This window comes from Rhinichthys klamathensis, unplaced genomic scaffold, assembly GCF_029890125.1.
Source record: "Rhinichthys klamathensis goyatoka isolate OS25496 unplaced genomic scaffold, OSU_Roscu_1.1 h1tg000385l_1, whole genome shotgun sequence".
Classification (NCBI taxonomy): domain Eukaryota; kingdom Metazoa; phylum Chordata; class Actinopteri; order Cypriniformes; family Leuciscidae; genus Rhinichthys; species Rhinichthys klamathensis.
Window position 1 is genome coordinate 135853 of NW_026606889.1, and position 16017 is coordinate 151869.

The 16017-nt window shown below is 41.4% G+C and overlaps 1 protein-coding gene across 1 annotated transcript in view; it reads right to left on the reverse strand.

The window, feature by feature from the left end:
- Positions 1 to 16017, reverse strand: part of slc9a1a (solute carrier family 9 member A1a) — a 43050-nt gene that overhangs the window by 12382 nt on the left and 14651 nt on the right. Inside the window, exons 2-3 of the mRNA XM_056233956.1 lie at positions 15425 to 15885; positions 4925 to 5175 (exon numbers count right to left, since the gene is read on the reverse strand). Of these exons, the coding sequence (XP_056089931.1) occupies positions 4925 to 5175; positions 15425 to 15885 (712 nt within the window). The remainder of the gene's footprint in view (positions 1 to 4924; positions 5176 to 15424; positions 15886 to 16017) is intronic.

Sequence of the window (16017 nt, forward strand, 5' to 3'; positions counted from 1 at the left end):
TGTATAATAGTCACATATTTCTGTCATAATTCCAGTTTATTGCCCAGTCCTACAGGTAGTTGAACTCTGAGGACCAAGGCTGGATGAATTTTGACAGGACCTTGAAATTCTCTTCCAACCAGCAATTTGCATAATTTTCAATAATTCATCAAAAATACATTAGCATACATCCTTGAAAGTGAACATCTCAAATACCCTCATTTAGCTTGACATGTGATAATCTAATTCCGGCAACCGACGGGTCATGACAACTAACAATTAGCTGAACTGACTCGGTTTTATATGAAAGTGTACATGGAAATTACATTATTATGGAGGTGTGATTCAATGGCTAACTAATCGCCACCTGTTAAATGTATGACCTGCTATGATACGCAGTTAAAGTGCACCGGGTCATGTGACCTGACCTCTGATTGGGATCACATTATCAGGGTTGATCATTTTAAGTCCTGTGCTGGTGAGACGGCTCCTCCTCCTCTGCCGTTTGTTCCTCTTTTAAAAAGGGAAACTCTGTGACAACACTTCCTGTGACCGCACTGAGGCGTGTATTTAGGAGTAATGTTTTGCATAATAGGATATTTCACAGCTCAAAAACAAAAGAAATGTGCTTTTTAAAGGCACACTGTGGAACTTTTCAACCTTTATAATATATTACCAAAACCCATTGAGATGGTACATCGACTTACAATAGGTTGAATGACACGTCTGCCGTAGCCTGAAGGTGTCTGTATCGCTTTTTCTTAGCACTATGTAACTTCGGGTTTCGGGTAGGAACTCGAGCACAAAAACAACTACAAAATTCAACCGCTTTACGGCATACGTCACTTCCCCCACCACCCCAACTTCCTCAGATTCTGACGTGAGTGCTCAACTCGCGTTTGATTGCCGTCATGGCCGAACCATCAGCTACAAGGAAGAAGGCAAAGGTTTTGTCAGAGGACACAAAAAAAAAAGAAAAAGCATAGTGACAAATGAAAAGCCAGGACGAGGATCACCATTGGTCCAGCGTTCGCTCGCTGGCGTGAGCTACAGGAGGAGGAGGGGTGCCCGACCGATGCTGACGCTTGCCTGCACGCAAATGCCGTTTCCAAGGTGACCCAGATAAATCATATACGTAGTGTAGTATTTTCTGGTATTCCGGCCACAGCCGATGGTGTTATGAGTGTAATAAAATGCCCACAGCCCATTGTTCATTTCTACACACAAACACAGCCCGCCACAGTGCAGGGCTCGCACAAATAAAGTCGACTCATGTCAAATGTACATTAAATGTAGTGAACGTGCCCACGACTCAGTGCCCACAAACACTACACACAACATGTCCCACGGTTTCTATAAAACGAAACCAACACACAAGTTACAGTCAGCTCAGGCCGACGGTGTTTTTAGTGCAGTAAATGTGCCCGCCGTCCCGCGCCCACATTCACTCACAGACATGTTAGCACTAACCCCCACGGGGCTCGCCCCGCTCGCTCTCTCTCAGCAGACTGCTATAAGGGAATCGAGCGCGTCAAGGCTGCCCGCCTCAAACACTGCAAGCACACACAATCTAAAGACACATGAGGCTGACCGATTGTCTATGGGCTGACCGGTTGACTGTTTGTTGACTTTTGCGACAGTGCTGCGGAGCTTGTGGCCTCTAGGGACGCTAGACGTGAAAGTTACAGGTCGAGCGCCACTAGTGGCCAAAAGTTCTGCGGTGTGCCTTTAATAAGAGCAATATGTCATTCAAGGCTGTGTGGTGTCCTCATGTCTAATGCCTCATTTTAATGACATTAATTTTTTATTTAGATTTTTAAACAAGGGGTGAAAAGTACCCTTTTTAGTCATGTCAAAGCAAACGCATAATAATAAACTTTATTTTACAAAGCGCCTTTAAAAACAGCTTCTCAAAGCGCTGTACACAAAATAAGAAATACATAGCTCAAGTAATAAAAGTAACAACAACAAACGAATGCTAGTTAAAAAAATGTGTTAAGTCTACCTTTAAAAATTTCATAGGTCTGGGCTTCCCGAAGTTCATAAGGCAGAGTCTGAAGAGAAAGCCCTGTCACCCATAGATCTTAAGCATGTATGAGGAACAACCAACAAGTTAGATTGTGAAGATCGCAATCTACAATTTGGGGTATAGGAATTTAACAATTCAGATAAATAATGTGGAGACAAGCCATGCAAGGCTTTATATGTCAGCATCATAATTTTAAAATCAACTGGGAATCTCAATGGGAGCCAGTTTAAGGACTCCAAAACTGGATAGATGATATGATTGCACACCCAGTCAATATCCTGGCGGCCATGTTCTTTACATATTGCAGTTTGTTTAGTGTGGATTTAGAAACTCCAGCTAAAAATAATCAAAAAAAAAAAAAACTCCAAGGTTCCTCGCTTTACTTTGACTATTGATGGCTCTGTCTTGGAGACTCAGAACCAGCTTTGGAAATTTGATGACGGGAACCATTGAGCATAACTTCTGTTCAAACACAAGAAATGATTACTCATTCATGTTTTTATCTTAGAAATAGAGCCGTAGAGAAAACCAACATCAGGGTGTTCACCAGATGTTGAGTGTAATCGGCGTATCATCATTAGCATAAAAGTGATAATGGAGGCCAAGCGATCGCAACAAATGACCAAGTAGTGACAAATAAATACTAAAGAGCAGAGGGCCCAAGACTGAGCCCTGGGGAACACCAGTGAAAACAGAGCTAATCTCAGACCTGATGGAAACAAACTGAGAACGGTCAGTATAATAGGATTTAAACAACTTCAAAGCTGTCCCCGAAACACCAAAATCTTGTTCAAGGCAGATGAGTATAGATAATCAAACACAAATGAGAGGCAACAGCACACAAGTATTTTTTGCCAAGAACGGAAAATTAGAGAAGTCGAAAATTATTAAAAATTATTAAAATTGTAGTTTAAAGAGTTGATAATGACACGAGCAATGCAAATGTCATTCTCAGATATATAAACTGATATGCAAGTCACTTTGGATAAAAGCATCTGCCATAGACCATTTGGGTGTTTGCAAACAGCGATGTGTTTTGTGGGCAGAGCCTATCTGGTGGCGGAAAATGAAAGAGTCCATGGAAGCAGAGGAATAAAATAAATTTAAAAAGGTAATTTTGAGTTTATATCTCACAATTCACCAAGCCTGCATTTATTTGATCAAAAATACAGTAAAAAGTGTAATATTGTGAAATATAATTACAATTTCAAACTGTTTTCTATGTAAATATATTGTAAAATGTCATTTATTCTATTCCTGTGTTCAAAGCTGAATTTTCAGCATCATTAATCCAGTCTTCAGTGTCACATGATCCTTCAGAAATCATTCCAATATGCTGATTTGCTGCTCAAGAAACAATTATTATCAATGTTGAAAAAAGATGTGCAGCTTAATATTTTTGTGGAAACTGCTAAAAAAAATATGAGGATTCTTTAATGAATAGAAAGTTAAAAAGATCAGCATTAATATGAAATAGAAATCTTTAGTAACATTATAAATGTCTTTATTGTAAATGTCTTTATTGTTAAAGCATCCTTGCTGAACAAAAGTATTCATTTCTTTCAAAAGGAAAAACAATCTTACTGACCCCCAAAATTTGAACAGTTAAATAATTATTAACTATACTGCCCAGCCCTAGTCAAAACTATCCATTTTAAATCGTTTTGTTGTAATAGGTGGAACGGTTTTGATAACTTTGAGACACATTGTGAATTACTGCTCTGTTTCCAGGCCTGTCAGAGCCTCAGACTCTTTTTATCATCCACCAGACCATAATAACCGAGAGCCGTCTTCAGCACCGGAGTATTGACCGAGCTCTGACAGCCTTTTACTTACGAGCCTTGAAGACACAGTGAATCCATTCGCCTTTAGACTATATATCAAGTGTCAGCGACAAGCTGTTAAATCACTGGATGCTTTCAAATTGGAGAAATACCAGTTTTGACCTGTTTCATCTGGCCCTGTTTATTGATTTTATCATTTAGTCAGAAACAGAAAAAGCTCTTGTGCAATTCAGTCTCCTGCAAATGGCACCCGACACTTATAATATAACTAAATTTAAATATTAAACAAATTAAACGCTTAAATCAACATGAAATATTACAATTTACGTTCTTAATGCATATCCCTGATGCATTATGCATGAATAATCTGTACGTTATTTCAAATAAAAATGTCTTTGTCATTTTCCCGCAAATAATAACTAAGGAAAATAATAATAAGGTAATAAAAAGGAAAATAAATGTATTAATTTTGCAAAATTTTTTAGTTATATCCTGAATTCAGCTGTATTTATAGGCTGATTTTTGATCAATTTAAACCATTGGCATTTCAGATATAGCATGAAAAGGCCGATATAACGAACCGATCGTTTATTAATTAACTGCGCTAAGTTGTATATATGTATAATTTATAGCTGTAGTTGTTTGTCTGTTGCCTGCAATGTTTTTTTCTGGTTAAGATAATTAAACACTTGCCAAAAAAAAAAAAGTTTGTCAGCATATATAGTTTGATAGCAAAAATAACCTCTGAAGGTTTTCATGTTTTGTTTTATTTTTCTTACTTTGTACCTCTCTTACAATGTTGGGCTGTTGAATGTTAAATGGATCCACATGTTTTGATGATACAGCAATAAACTAGCTTGTATACCTCAATGCATGCGTTTTTGAACTTCGCTAATCTATTAGTAATGTTTATCTAGTAATCAATTTTAATGATAAAAGTAAGCAAAATAGCGGTAACGGAATCAGCCAATAGTTGTTTGTTAAAATCGGTATCAGCCATAAAAAAAAAAAACTCCTATCAGTGCATCCCTAGTCATAATTCAGCTCAATTTAGTACAATGTTGATTAAATTTAGTTAATCAATTGTGGCAAACTCAATTCTCTCTACAGAAGCCCGTAAGTGGTCACTTACGCCATGATGCCGGACAGATGGAAGACCTCCGCGGACAGGTAAGCCATGTAGCTGTAGACGAAGACAAACAGGGGCTCGATGACACGGGTGTGTGAGGTGAAGCGTGACGTGAAGGCCGCCAGGATGCCGTAGATGGCGCCCACCACGATACCACCCAACGACACCACCAGGAAACACACGACACCCAGGAACACATCGGTGACAGTGATCGTACCCACACTGGAGTACTCCTCAAACAGATGATACAGCACCTACAGAGAAGAGCAACAACAGGAAGTGTGCATCAGAAATGAACACAATCCAGGGCATCAGAACCACAGGCAGCGAGTGGAGTAGAGCTGCCCTCGACTAAAGATGTTTATAGTCGACTAGTAGTTAAAAACATTTTAATAAGTTAATAACTAATGATCGTTGCGACGGAAACTTTAGCTGGAAAATAACTTTATTCTAGAGCTGTCATAAAGCCAAATTTAAACAATCTCTGTTACTTTAATTTCCTATTATCACTGTAAAGCAATCTACATTGTTAAAAGCGCTATATAAATGAAGATGACTTGACTAGTCGTTCATTTAAGCGATTAGTCGACTAATCGCGCGTTTATATTAATAAGCCATAAATCATAATAATAAGCTTTTAATTGCCTATATAATATATAGCCTAATCAGTGCTCAAACGCACACATAAAGCTTGCCACAGCGCACCGGCAAACGTAATGATTATGAATAAGAGACTGTCAAAACATTTTAATAATTTATTGACGATGTTTTCGGTGGCAGTGATTTCGTCGACAAGTCTGATTCTTCATCTCCGCAGTAGTGGACGCTCCTTTATGCATGTTTTATACAGATTACATCATCTGAGAATATTTATTTTCCATTTGAATTGGTTCATTTAAAAGTAGCCATTTCAAGCTTTCTATAGATATATTTCTAATGTCTGTGAGGCAAATATACACTGAGATTAGGTTCACTGAGACCGGGACGGGAGAAAGCATTTGAATTATTTTACAAAAGCACCACATTTTGTTGTTATAGTGAGTTTACAGAAATAAAGGTATTTTTCAATTGAAGTTTGCATTCCTCTTTAGCCTGGCTAACGCCAGACCCAATTCTCGTTGAGACTTGGGTCTGAGAACCACATGTTCATTTTCTCGTATTTGAGGCGTGGTTTACGAATGCCCAGAGCTGTTTATTGGGTGCTAAGAATGTCTATCAAATGCGCCTGTACGTAGCTCATAGCCAATCGTTTCGATTATACCAGATGACGTATGTAGAGCGACAGAAATTAGACGAGGGAGACGACGATGGCCGATGGGTCAGAGATTTATGTGTAGCCTACACGATGGCGTGTATCTAACGGCCGTTTCACACCGCATGCGTGAGCGGCGCGTATTTTTTTCGGCGTGCATGTTAAGCAATGAGTGTATTCACACCGGGAGCAGCAGTGAAGCGGGGGTTTCGAATCTGTTTTTTGCTGCATTGCTCACGCTAAATAAAGTGAAAGAACACTTTTGATGGACAAAAATAAATGTGATTTCACACAAAAATTGCCCAAAATGCACAGAATTAGCATGTCTAGTGAGTTTTAACAAGAACTTGAGTAGGCAAATAAAAGAAAATAAAGACTCTAAAATATTTATAGAAGATTTACCCGGTAAAAACTTGTTTTTAATTATTCAGTTTGGGTGAAAGTTGTGTATTATATAAATAAAAAAAAACTAAAGTAAACTAGCCAGAAAATATTATATATAAACGTTCTTTTAGTTCATGTAACATTAACACACAGACAGCTACAGGCTAGCACAACCCAAATCAAACCCGAGTGTGTGGTTTATTTGTGTGTTTTGTTTTTTATCTGCGGAGTTGCGGTCTTGTAAACATCGAAAGTATGACTGAAACTAATAGATTGGAGCCATTTTCTGGGTTGTTTTGTTGTATTACATTTAACTTATATGCGAATGTTGTACACCTCCCCATTACAAACTTTCAAGACTATCAATGTTATAAAATGACCAACTTCTAAAAACAAATGTATAGTTGTCTTTGTAAAGAATTGCTCGCTTATATATAATGCCGAAGTCATATTTCAATGTCTTTGGAAAACAAGAAAAAACACAAAATGACTTAAGCAATTATGCTATGAGGCTAACGATATGTAGCTTTGGAGGCGCTGCTGTTACACTGTCTACAAACGCTTCCAGTGTGAATACTCTCGCGCGTCTGCAGCTGCAGTGACGATGTAGTTACGCTGACGCGCTGCTCAAATGCCGCTCACGCTTGCGGTGTGAAACCTATGTGTGAAACGGCCGTAAGGCTGCATGGAAAGGTAACTTCGCGTCTGCTGCCATGTTGGATCCATAGGTATAAACAAACTGCTTCGGTGTGTCGCATAGACGCGTCATCGTCTTGCTGCTCCCTCCCCGTTCTGTGATTGGTTCCCTAAATGAGGCGAAAATTTGGTCCATGGTATCCATACTGCCTTTCAGCGTGAATAAAATCGCGCTGCGGGAAGGCAGTATGGGGAAACCCAGACTAATTCCTCTTATCTGTAGGATCAAAAATGACGGCGTATTTTAAGTTAAATGCAAGTGATCGTGCAGGGCGGCACCTGTACGCAATAAATGTATTGCTCAGTGTTAATGTTAGTTTAACTAAATTAACTATTTAACTATTCATATACCTATTTTTTGACCTTACTGTAAAGTGCTGCCATTTAGTTAGTTAGATAGCTGTTAGTTAGTAAGATTAGTTAGGTCAGTTAGTTTAGTACTTTTGCCGTGAGTGTACAGGCAACATAAGAATATCTGTAAACATCCACATTTAGTATTTCTTTTCTTATGCTGATCTACACAGCATCAGACTCACTCCTCATGAAATACATTCAGTAGTATCAGTAAACATTCTTTCAATAAACTCAATAAACATTCGTTAACCGCTTCCCATCTGAGATGTGAAGGACTGGACAACAAATACTCCTTAGTATTGACTACTATTGATCACCTTCTAAGTGTAATTTGTTCAATAGACCACTTGAGACAGAAGCTCATTCAAAGCATGAGGTCAAACCGTCGAGGAAAAACAGCTGAGGTAATGGAAACAAGATGCCTTCTGAAAAGGGCTCGATCACCTGATAAATTGAGCTGTGAGAGTGAACAAGTGTGCAGTGAATTCTCACAGACAGTGAAAGACTGGAACGATCCATTATATCATACTAGCGGCTGACCGATATGCCTTTACAACAGCTGATAGGGTGCCTAATAGATTGGTGTAGGAATGGCGTATTTTTGTAGGCCAACCCGGAGGTTAGCATCACCCTGGTTCCCTCGACAAAACCCCAAAATTGAATAAAATAAGGTCTCTGTATCGTTTTGTTAATCGTGATCATCTTCACAAATGAACACAACTTTTATGAATTTTGAAGCGTAAATATAATCAGCAGAAGTCGAAAGCTAACGTAGGCTGTAAACGTACTACACCATGGTCACATGACATCAACGTCACTGTCACTAAGCTTCAGTCAACTCTTTCAGTCTGTTTAAAAACATTTTCCCTGAAAGTTCAAGTAGTTTGCAAGAGTATGATCATAAACACAAGGCTGTGAAGGCAGACTAGTGAGTAGATGAGTTTACTTTAGCTTTAAAAAATATATATATATATATATATATATATATGAGGAGTTCTTTTCCAAAACGCTATAAATCCATTTCAATAGTTTTCAGGAAAATTACATTTTTTACCTAGACCCACACATTTTGTGAATATTCAATTTATCCTGTTAAAATGTTTTATTGGCTCAGTCTGAACATGTTGAACAATGATTATTAAATCAAACAACAATATTGTTTATGATAAATTAAAAGTTAAATTTTTTTTTTTCCCAAAACGCTATAAATCCATAATTTTTTTCCAAAACTGTATGGTTTGTCTTTAAAAAAAAAAAACGAGAGCATGTAACATATAATCAGGGGCTCATACTATAAATTACTATAAATTAAATTTAGTAACACATTTAGGCTAGAAGTCATTTGGTGCAGAACCTGAAAATAGTAATGATATCAATAGTTATTCAATAAGTTATTTAGTAATACATTCAGAGTAATTTTTAGTAAAGTGTCAAACCTGTAACAAGTAGGACCAATTTGTCCACTACATATGCGTAAAAAAAACGAATTATTAAAAATATTTAATAATGATAACGATATTCAAAAGTAGTGATGGGCACCCCTCCACCACACACACACATGCTTGTATAGGCTACACAGCATGTGAACAAAGCGGAGCGGCGTGACGCTTACATATAGGCTAAGTTTAAAAAAAAACTTAAACATACGTTTCATATTTATGTTTAATAATATAGGCTATTGTTATTTTTTTTTATTTCATATATGTTGATTATATGAAAAGGGAACCGCATGAGATGAGTATGATAGGATCATAAGATGACCAATATATCGGAAAACATTTGGAATGGGTCAGACATGATTTTGACCACTTATTAAGTTTTGTTTAGTAGAAAGCCTTTCTTTAAAGTGAATTTCGTTTTGTATAAATTGTATCTTCATTTTAATCAATGTTTCATCAACAAATTGACTGGATTAATAATAAATAAATAAGAAGCGAATATAGCAGACATATAATCAGGACACGGAAGCGCCCGCGCGTGATCTGGAGACCATCACATAAATTGACCGAAACACAGCGATACTTGCCTCACAATCCTGAGAAGTATATCTATAAAAAGCTTGAAATGTCTACATTTAAACAAAACAATAAAAACGAAAAGAAATTGGCTACTCTCTGCGTATGTAGGCTAATACAAAGTGTGCATTTCTCTCTATAGACGCGTTCACTACTGCGAAGATGGCGAGTCAGCATAGTCAACTTTATCCTTGCAGCTATATCTGACAGAAAACACTAATTAAAAAATAAACAATTCAAATGTTTCATGCATAGGCCTAATCATTACTTTTGTCGGTTCTTTGTGGCAAGCTTTATGCGTGAGATGCGGAATAGGCAATAAAAAAAAATGCTCATTATGGTTTCTCTCCCATATTTAAATAATTAAATCAATATCAATATGTGATTAAACTTAAATGAACTACTACTAGTCGACTAGAAAACTCACTCATTTTGAGGAATAAATGAACATAAACAAACCTCTGTTCAGAGCGCCACCCTGTTGGATTGCGTATACGTTCACCGAATTCTGATTAGTCGAGAGGATTTATCGCGTTTAGGCTAAAAATAGGTTTGGCGCTTATCGCGTTTTGGAAAGAAACTGCATCTTGTAGTACATTTTAAACAAGGAAATATAGCGATTTGGCATGAAATGTTGATGGAGCAGTGAATAGGTTCAGTGCACAGCAAAATGACATGACAAACTCATTTTTTTTAAAAATGGCGTTTATCGCGTTTTGGAAAAGACCTCTTCATATATATATATATATTCACAAGAGAGTATTACTGATGTATTTTATATTGTAGAAAAAAACGTGAACATATTTTGAGCTTGTGTGTTCACCACAGACCTTATTTCAAGCATTTAACTAAAAACCCGTTCAAATAACCCGTTTGACTTCAGGACGATGGAACTGGAAGTCCTAAAATGCGTTTGAAGCAAGTAGACATGGTCAAGATGATCTGAGCACCACAATGGGGGAAAACCGTGATTTGAGTGACTCGTATTGGTCATTATTTCCGAAACTGCTGATCTACTGGGATTTTCACGCACAACCATCTCTAGAGTTTACAGAGATTGATCCGCAAAAGAGAAAATATCAAGTGAGTGGCAGTTCTGTGGGTGAAAATGCCTTGATGCAAGAGGTCAGAGGAGAATGGCCAGACTGGTTCAGCTGATAGAAAGGCAACAGTAACTTGTTAAAACCGAGGTCTCTGAATGATCAACACATCCAACCTTGAAGCAGACAGACTACAGCAGCAGAAGACCACTACAATTCACACAGGCTCACCAAAATGGACAATAGAAGATTGTAAAAACACTGTCTGGTCTGATGAGTGTCGATTTGCGCAGTGACATTCAGATGGTCGGGTCAGAATTTGACAAACAACATGAAAGTATGGATGGATCCATCTTGCATTGCATCAACGGTTCAGGCTGCTGGTGGTGATGACACAGACACACACAGACACACACAGACACACACAGACACACACAGACACACACAGACACACACAGACAGACACAGACAGACACACACAGACACACACAGACAGACAGACACAGACAGACACAAACAGACAGATACACACAGACACACACAGACACACACACACAGACACACACACACAGACACACACACACAGACACACACACACAGACACACACACACAGACACACACACACACAGACACACACACACACAGACACAGACACACACAGACACACACAGACACAGACACACACACAGACACAGACACACACAGACACACACACAGACACACACACAGACACACACACAGACACAGACAGACACACACAGACACAGACACACAGACACAGACAGACACACACAGACAGACACAGACACACACAGACACACACAGACACACACACAGAGACAGACACAGACACAGACACACACACAGACACAGACAGAGACTGACACACACACAGACACACACACAGACACACACAGACACACACACAGACACAGACAGACACACACACACACACAGAGACAGACACACACACAGACAGACACACACAGACACACACACAGACACACACACAGACACACACACACACACACACACACACACACACACACACACACACACACACACACACACACACACACACACACACACACACACACAGACACAGACAGACACACACACACAGACACACACACAGACACACACACAGACACAGACAGACAGACACACACACAGACACACACACACAGACACAGACACAGACACAGACACACACAGACACACACACAGACACACACACAGACACACACACAGACACACACACAGACACACACACAGACAGACACACACACACACAGACACAGACACACACAGACACAGACACACACAGACACACACACACACACAGAGACAGACACAGACAGAGACAGACACAGACACAGACACACACAGACACACACACAGACAGAGACAGACACACACACACACACACACACACAGAGACTGACACACACACAGACACACACACAGACACAGACAGACACACACACACACACAGAGACAGACACACACACAGACAGAGACAGACACACACACACACACACAGACACACACAGACACACACACACAGACACACACAGACACACACAGACACACACAGACACAGACACAGACAGAGACAGACAGACACAGACAGACACAGACAGACACAGACAGACACAGACAGACACAGACAGACACAGACAGACACAGACAGACACACACACAGACACACACACACACACACAGAGACAGACACACACACAGACAGAGACAGACACACACACACACACACAGACACACACAGACACACACACACAGACACACACAGACACACACACAGACACACACAGACACACACAGACAGACACAGACAGACACAGACAGACACAGACAGACACAGACAGACACAGACAGACACAGACAGACACACAGACACACACAGACACACACAGACACACACAGACACACACAGACACACACAGACACACACAGACACAGACAGACAGACACAGACAGACACAGACAGACACAGACAGACACAGACAGACACACACACACAGAGACAGACACACACACAGACAGAGACAGACACACACACACACACACAGACACACACAGACACACACACACAGACACACACACAGACACACACAGACACACACAGACACACACAGACACACACAGACACACACAGACACAGACAGACACAGACAGAGACAGACAGACACAGACAGACACAGACAGACACAGACAGACACAGACAGACACAGACAGACACAGACACACACAGACACACACAGACACACACACACACACACAGACACACACAGACACACACACACAGACACACACAGACACACACACAGACACACACAGACACACACAGACACACACAGACACAGACACAGACACAGACAGAGACAGACAGACACAGACAGACACAGACAGACACAGACAGACACAGACAGACACACACAGACACACACAGACACACACAGACACACACAGACACACACAGACACAGACACACACAGACACAAACAGACAGATACACACAGACACACACAGACACAAACAGACAGATACACACAGACACACACAGACACACACACACAGACACACACACAGACACACACACACAGACACACACACACAGACACACACACACACAGACACACACACACACAGACACAGACACACACAGACACACACAGACACAGACACACACACAGACACAGACACACACAGACACACACACAGACACACACACAGACACACACACAGACACAGACAGACACACACAGACACAGACACACAGACACAGACAGACACACACAGACAGACACAGACACACACAGACACACACAGACACACACACAGAGACAGACACAGACACAGACACACACACAGACACAGACAGAGACTGACACACACACAGACACACACACAGACACACACAGACACACACACAGACACAGACAGACACACACACACACACAGAGACAGACACACACACAGACAGACACACACAGACACACACACAGACACACACACAGACACACACACACACACACACACACACACACACACACACACACACACACACACACACACACACACACACACACACACACACACACACACACACAGACACACACACACAGACACACACACAGACACACACACAGACACAGACAGACAGACACACACACAGACACACACACACAGACACAGACACAGACACAGACACACACAGACACACACACAGACACACACACAGACACACACACAGACACACACACAGACACACACACAGACAGACACACACACACACAGACACAGACACACACAGACACAGACACACACAGACACACACACACACAGAGACAGACACAGACAGAGACAGACACAGACACAGACACACACAGACACACACACAGACAGAGACAGACACACACACACACACACACACACAGAGACTGACACACACACAGACACACACACAGACACAGACAGACACACACACACACACAGAGACAGACACACACACAGACAGAGACAGACACACACACACACACACAGACACACACAGACACACACACACAGACACACACAGACACACACAGACACACACAGACACAGACACAGACAGAGACAGACAGACACAGACAGACACAGACAGACACAGACAGACACAGACAGACACAGACAGACACAGACAGACACACACACAGACACACACACACACACACAGAGACAGACACACACACAGACAGAGACAGACACACACACACACACACAGACACACACAGACACACACACACAGACACACACAGACACACACACAGACACACACAGACACACACAGACAGACACAGACAGACACAGACAGACACAGACAGACACAGACAGACACAGACAGACACAGACAGACACACAGACACACACAGACACACACAGACACACACAGACACACACAGACACACACAGACACACACAGACACAGACAGACAGACACAGACAGACACAGACAGACACAGACAGACACAGACAGACACAGACAGACACACACACACAGAGACAGACACACACACAGACAGAGACAGACACACACACACACACACAGACACACACAGACACACACACACAGACACACACACAGACACACACAGACACACACAGACACACACAGACACACACAGACACAGACAGACACAGACAGAGACAGACAGACACAGACAGACACAGACAGACACAGACAGACACAGACAGACACAGACAGACACAGACACACACAGACACACACAGACACACACACACACACACAGACACACACAGACACACACACACAGACACACACAGACACACACACAGACACACACAGACACACACAGACACACACAGACACACACAGACACAGACACAGACACACACAGACACAGACACAGACACAGACAGAGACAGACAGACACAGACAGACACAGACAGACACAGACAGACACAGACAGACACACACAGACACACACAGACACACACAGACACACACAGACACAGACACACACAGACACAAACAGACAGATACACACAGACACACACAGACACAAACAGACAGATACACACAGACACACACAGACACACAGACACAGACACACACAGACACAGACACAGACAGAGACAGACAGACACAGACAGACACACAGACACAGACACACACAGACAGACACAGACAGACAGACACACACACAATTTCTTGTTTTGTTTTTGTAAGTTCAATGTACTCACCACAGTGACGGCATCATTAAGTAAAGACTCTCCGAACACCAGGATGTGGAGCAGCTCATTAATGTGGATCTCCTCAAACACAGCCAGCACGGCTACAGGGTCTACGGCTGAGATGATGGTCCCGAACAGCAGACACGACAGGAGGTCCACACGCTCCAGCTCAGCGCCCTCCAGCTGGCACACGCCGTACAGCAGACCACCCACGAAAAACGCATTCCAGAGGGTCCCCACCACCGCAAACATGAGAATGGTGCCCAGGTTCTCAGTGAAGGGTCGTATGGGCAGGAAATATCCCGCATCGAGGATGATGGGAGGCAGCAGGTAGAGGAAGAATATATTGGATTCCAGCGCCGGAGGAACCTCGCCGACCACCTTCATAAGACCACCGACCAGCAGACCCACCACGATCAGCAGACAGCTCTCCGGGACGATAGAGGGCAAACTAGGGATCAGGTGGAACCCTAAAAGAGGAAGAAAAACAAGGATGGATGAAGACAGAAGCTAATTAAAACAATAATCAGTGATGCATCCAAAATACATTTTTACTGAAACCAAAAGGAATGTTTTCATTTAGCTGAAAACTGCAACAAATA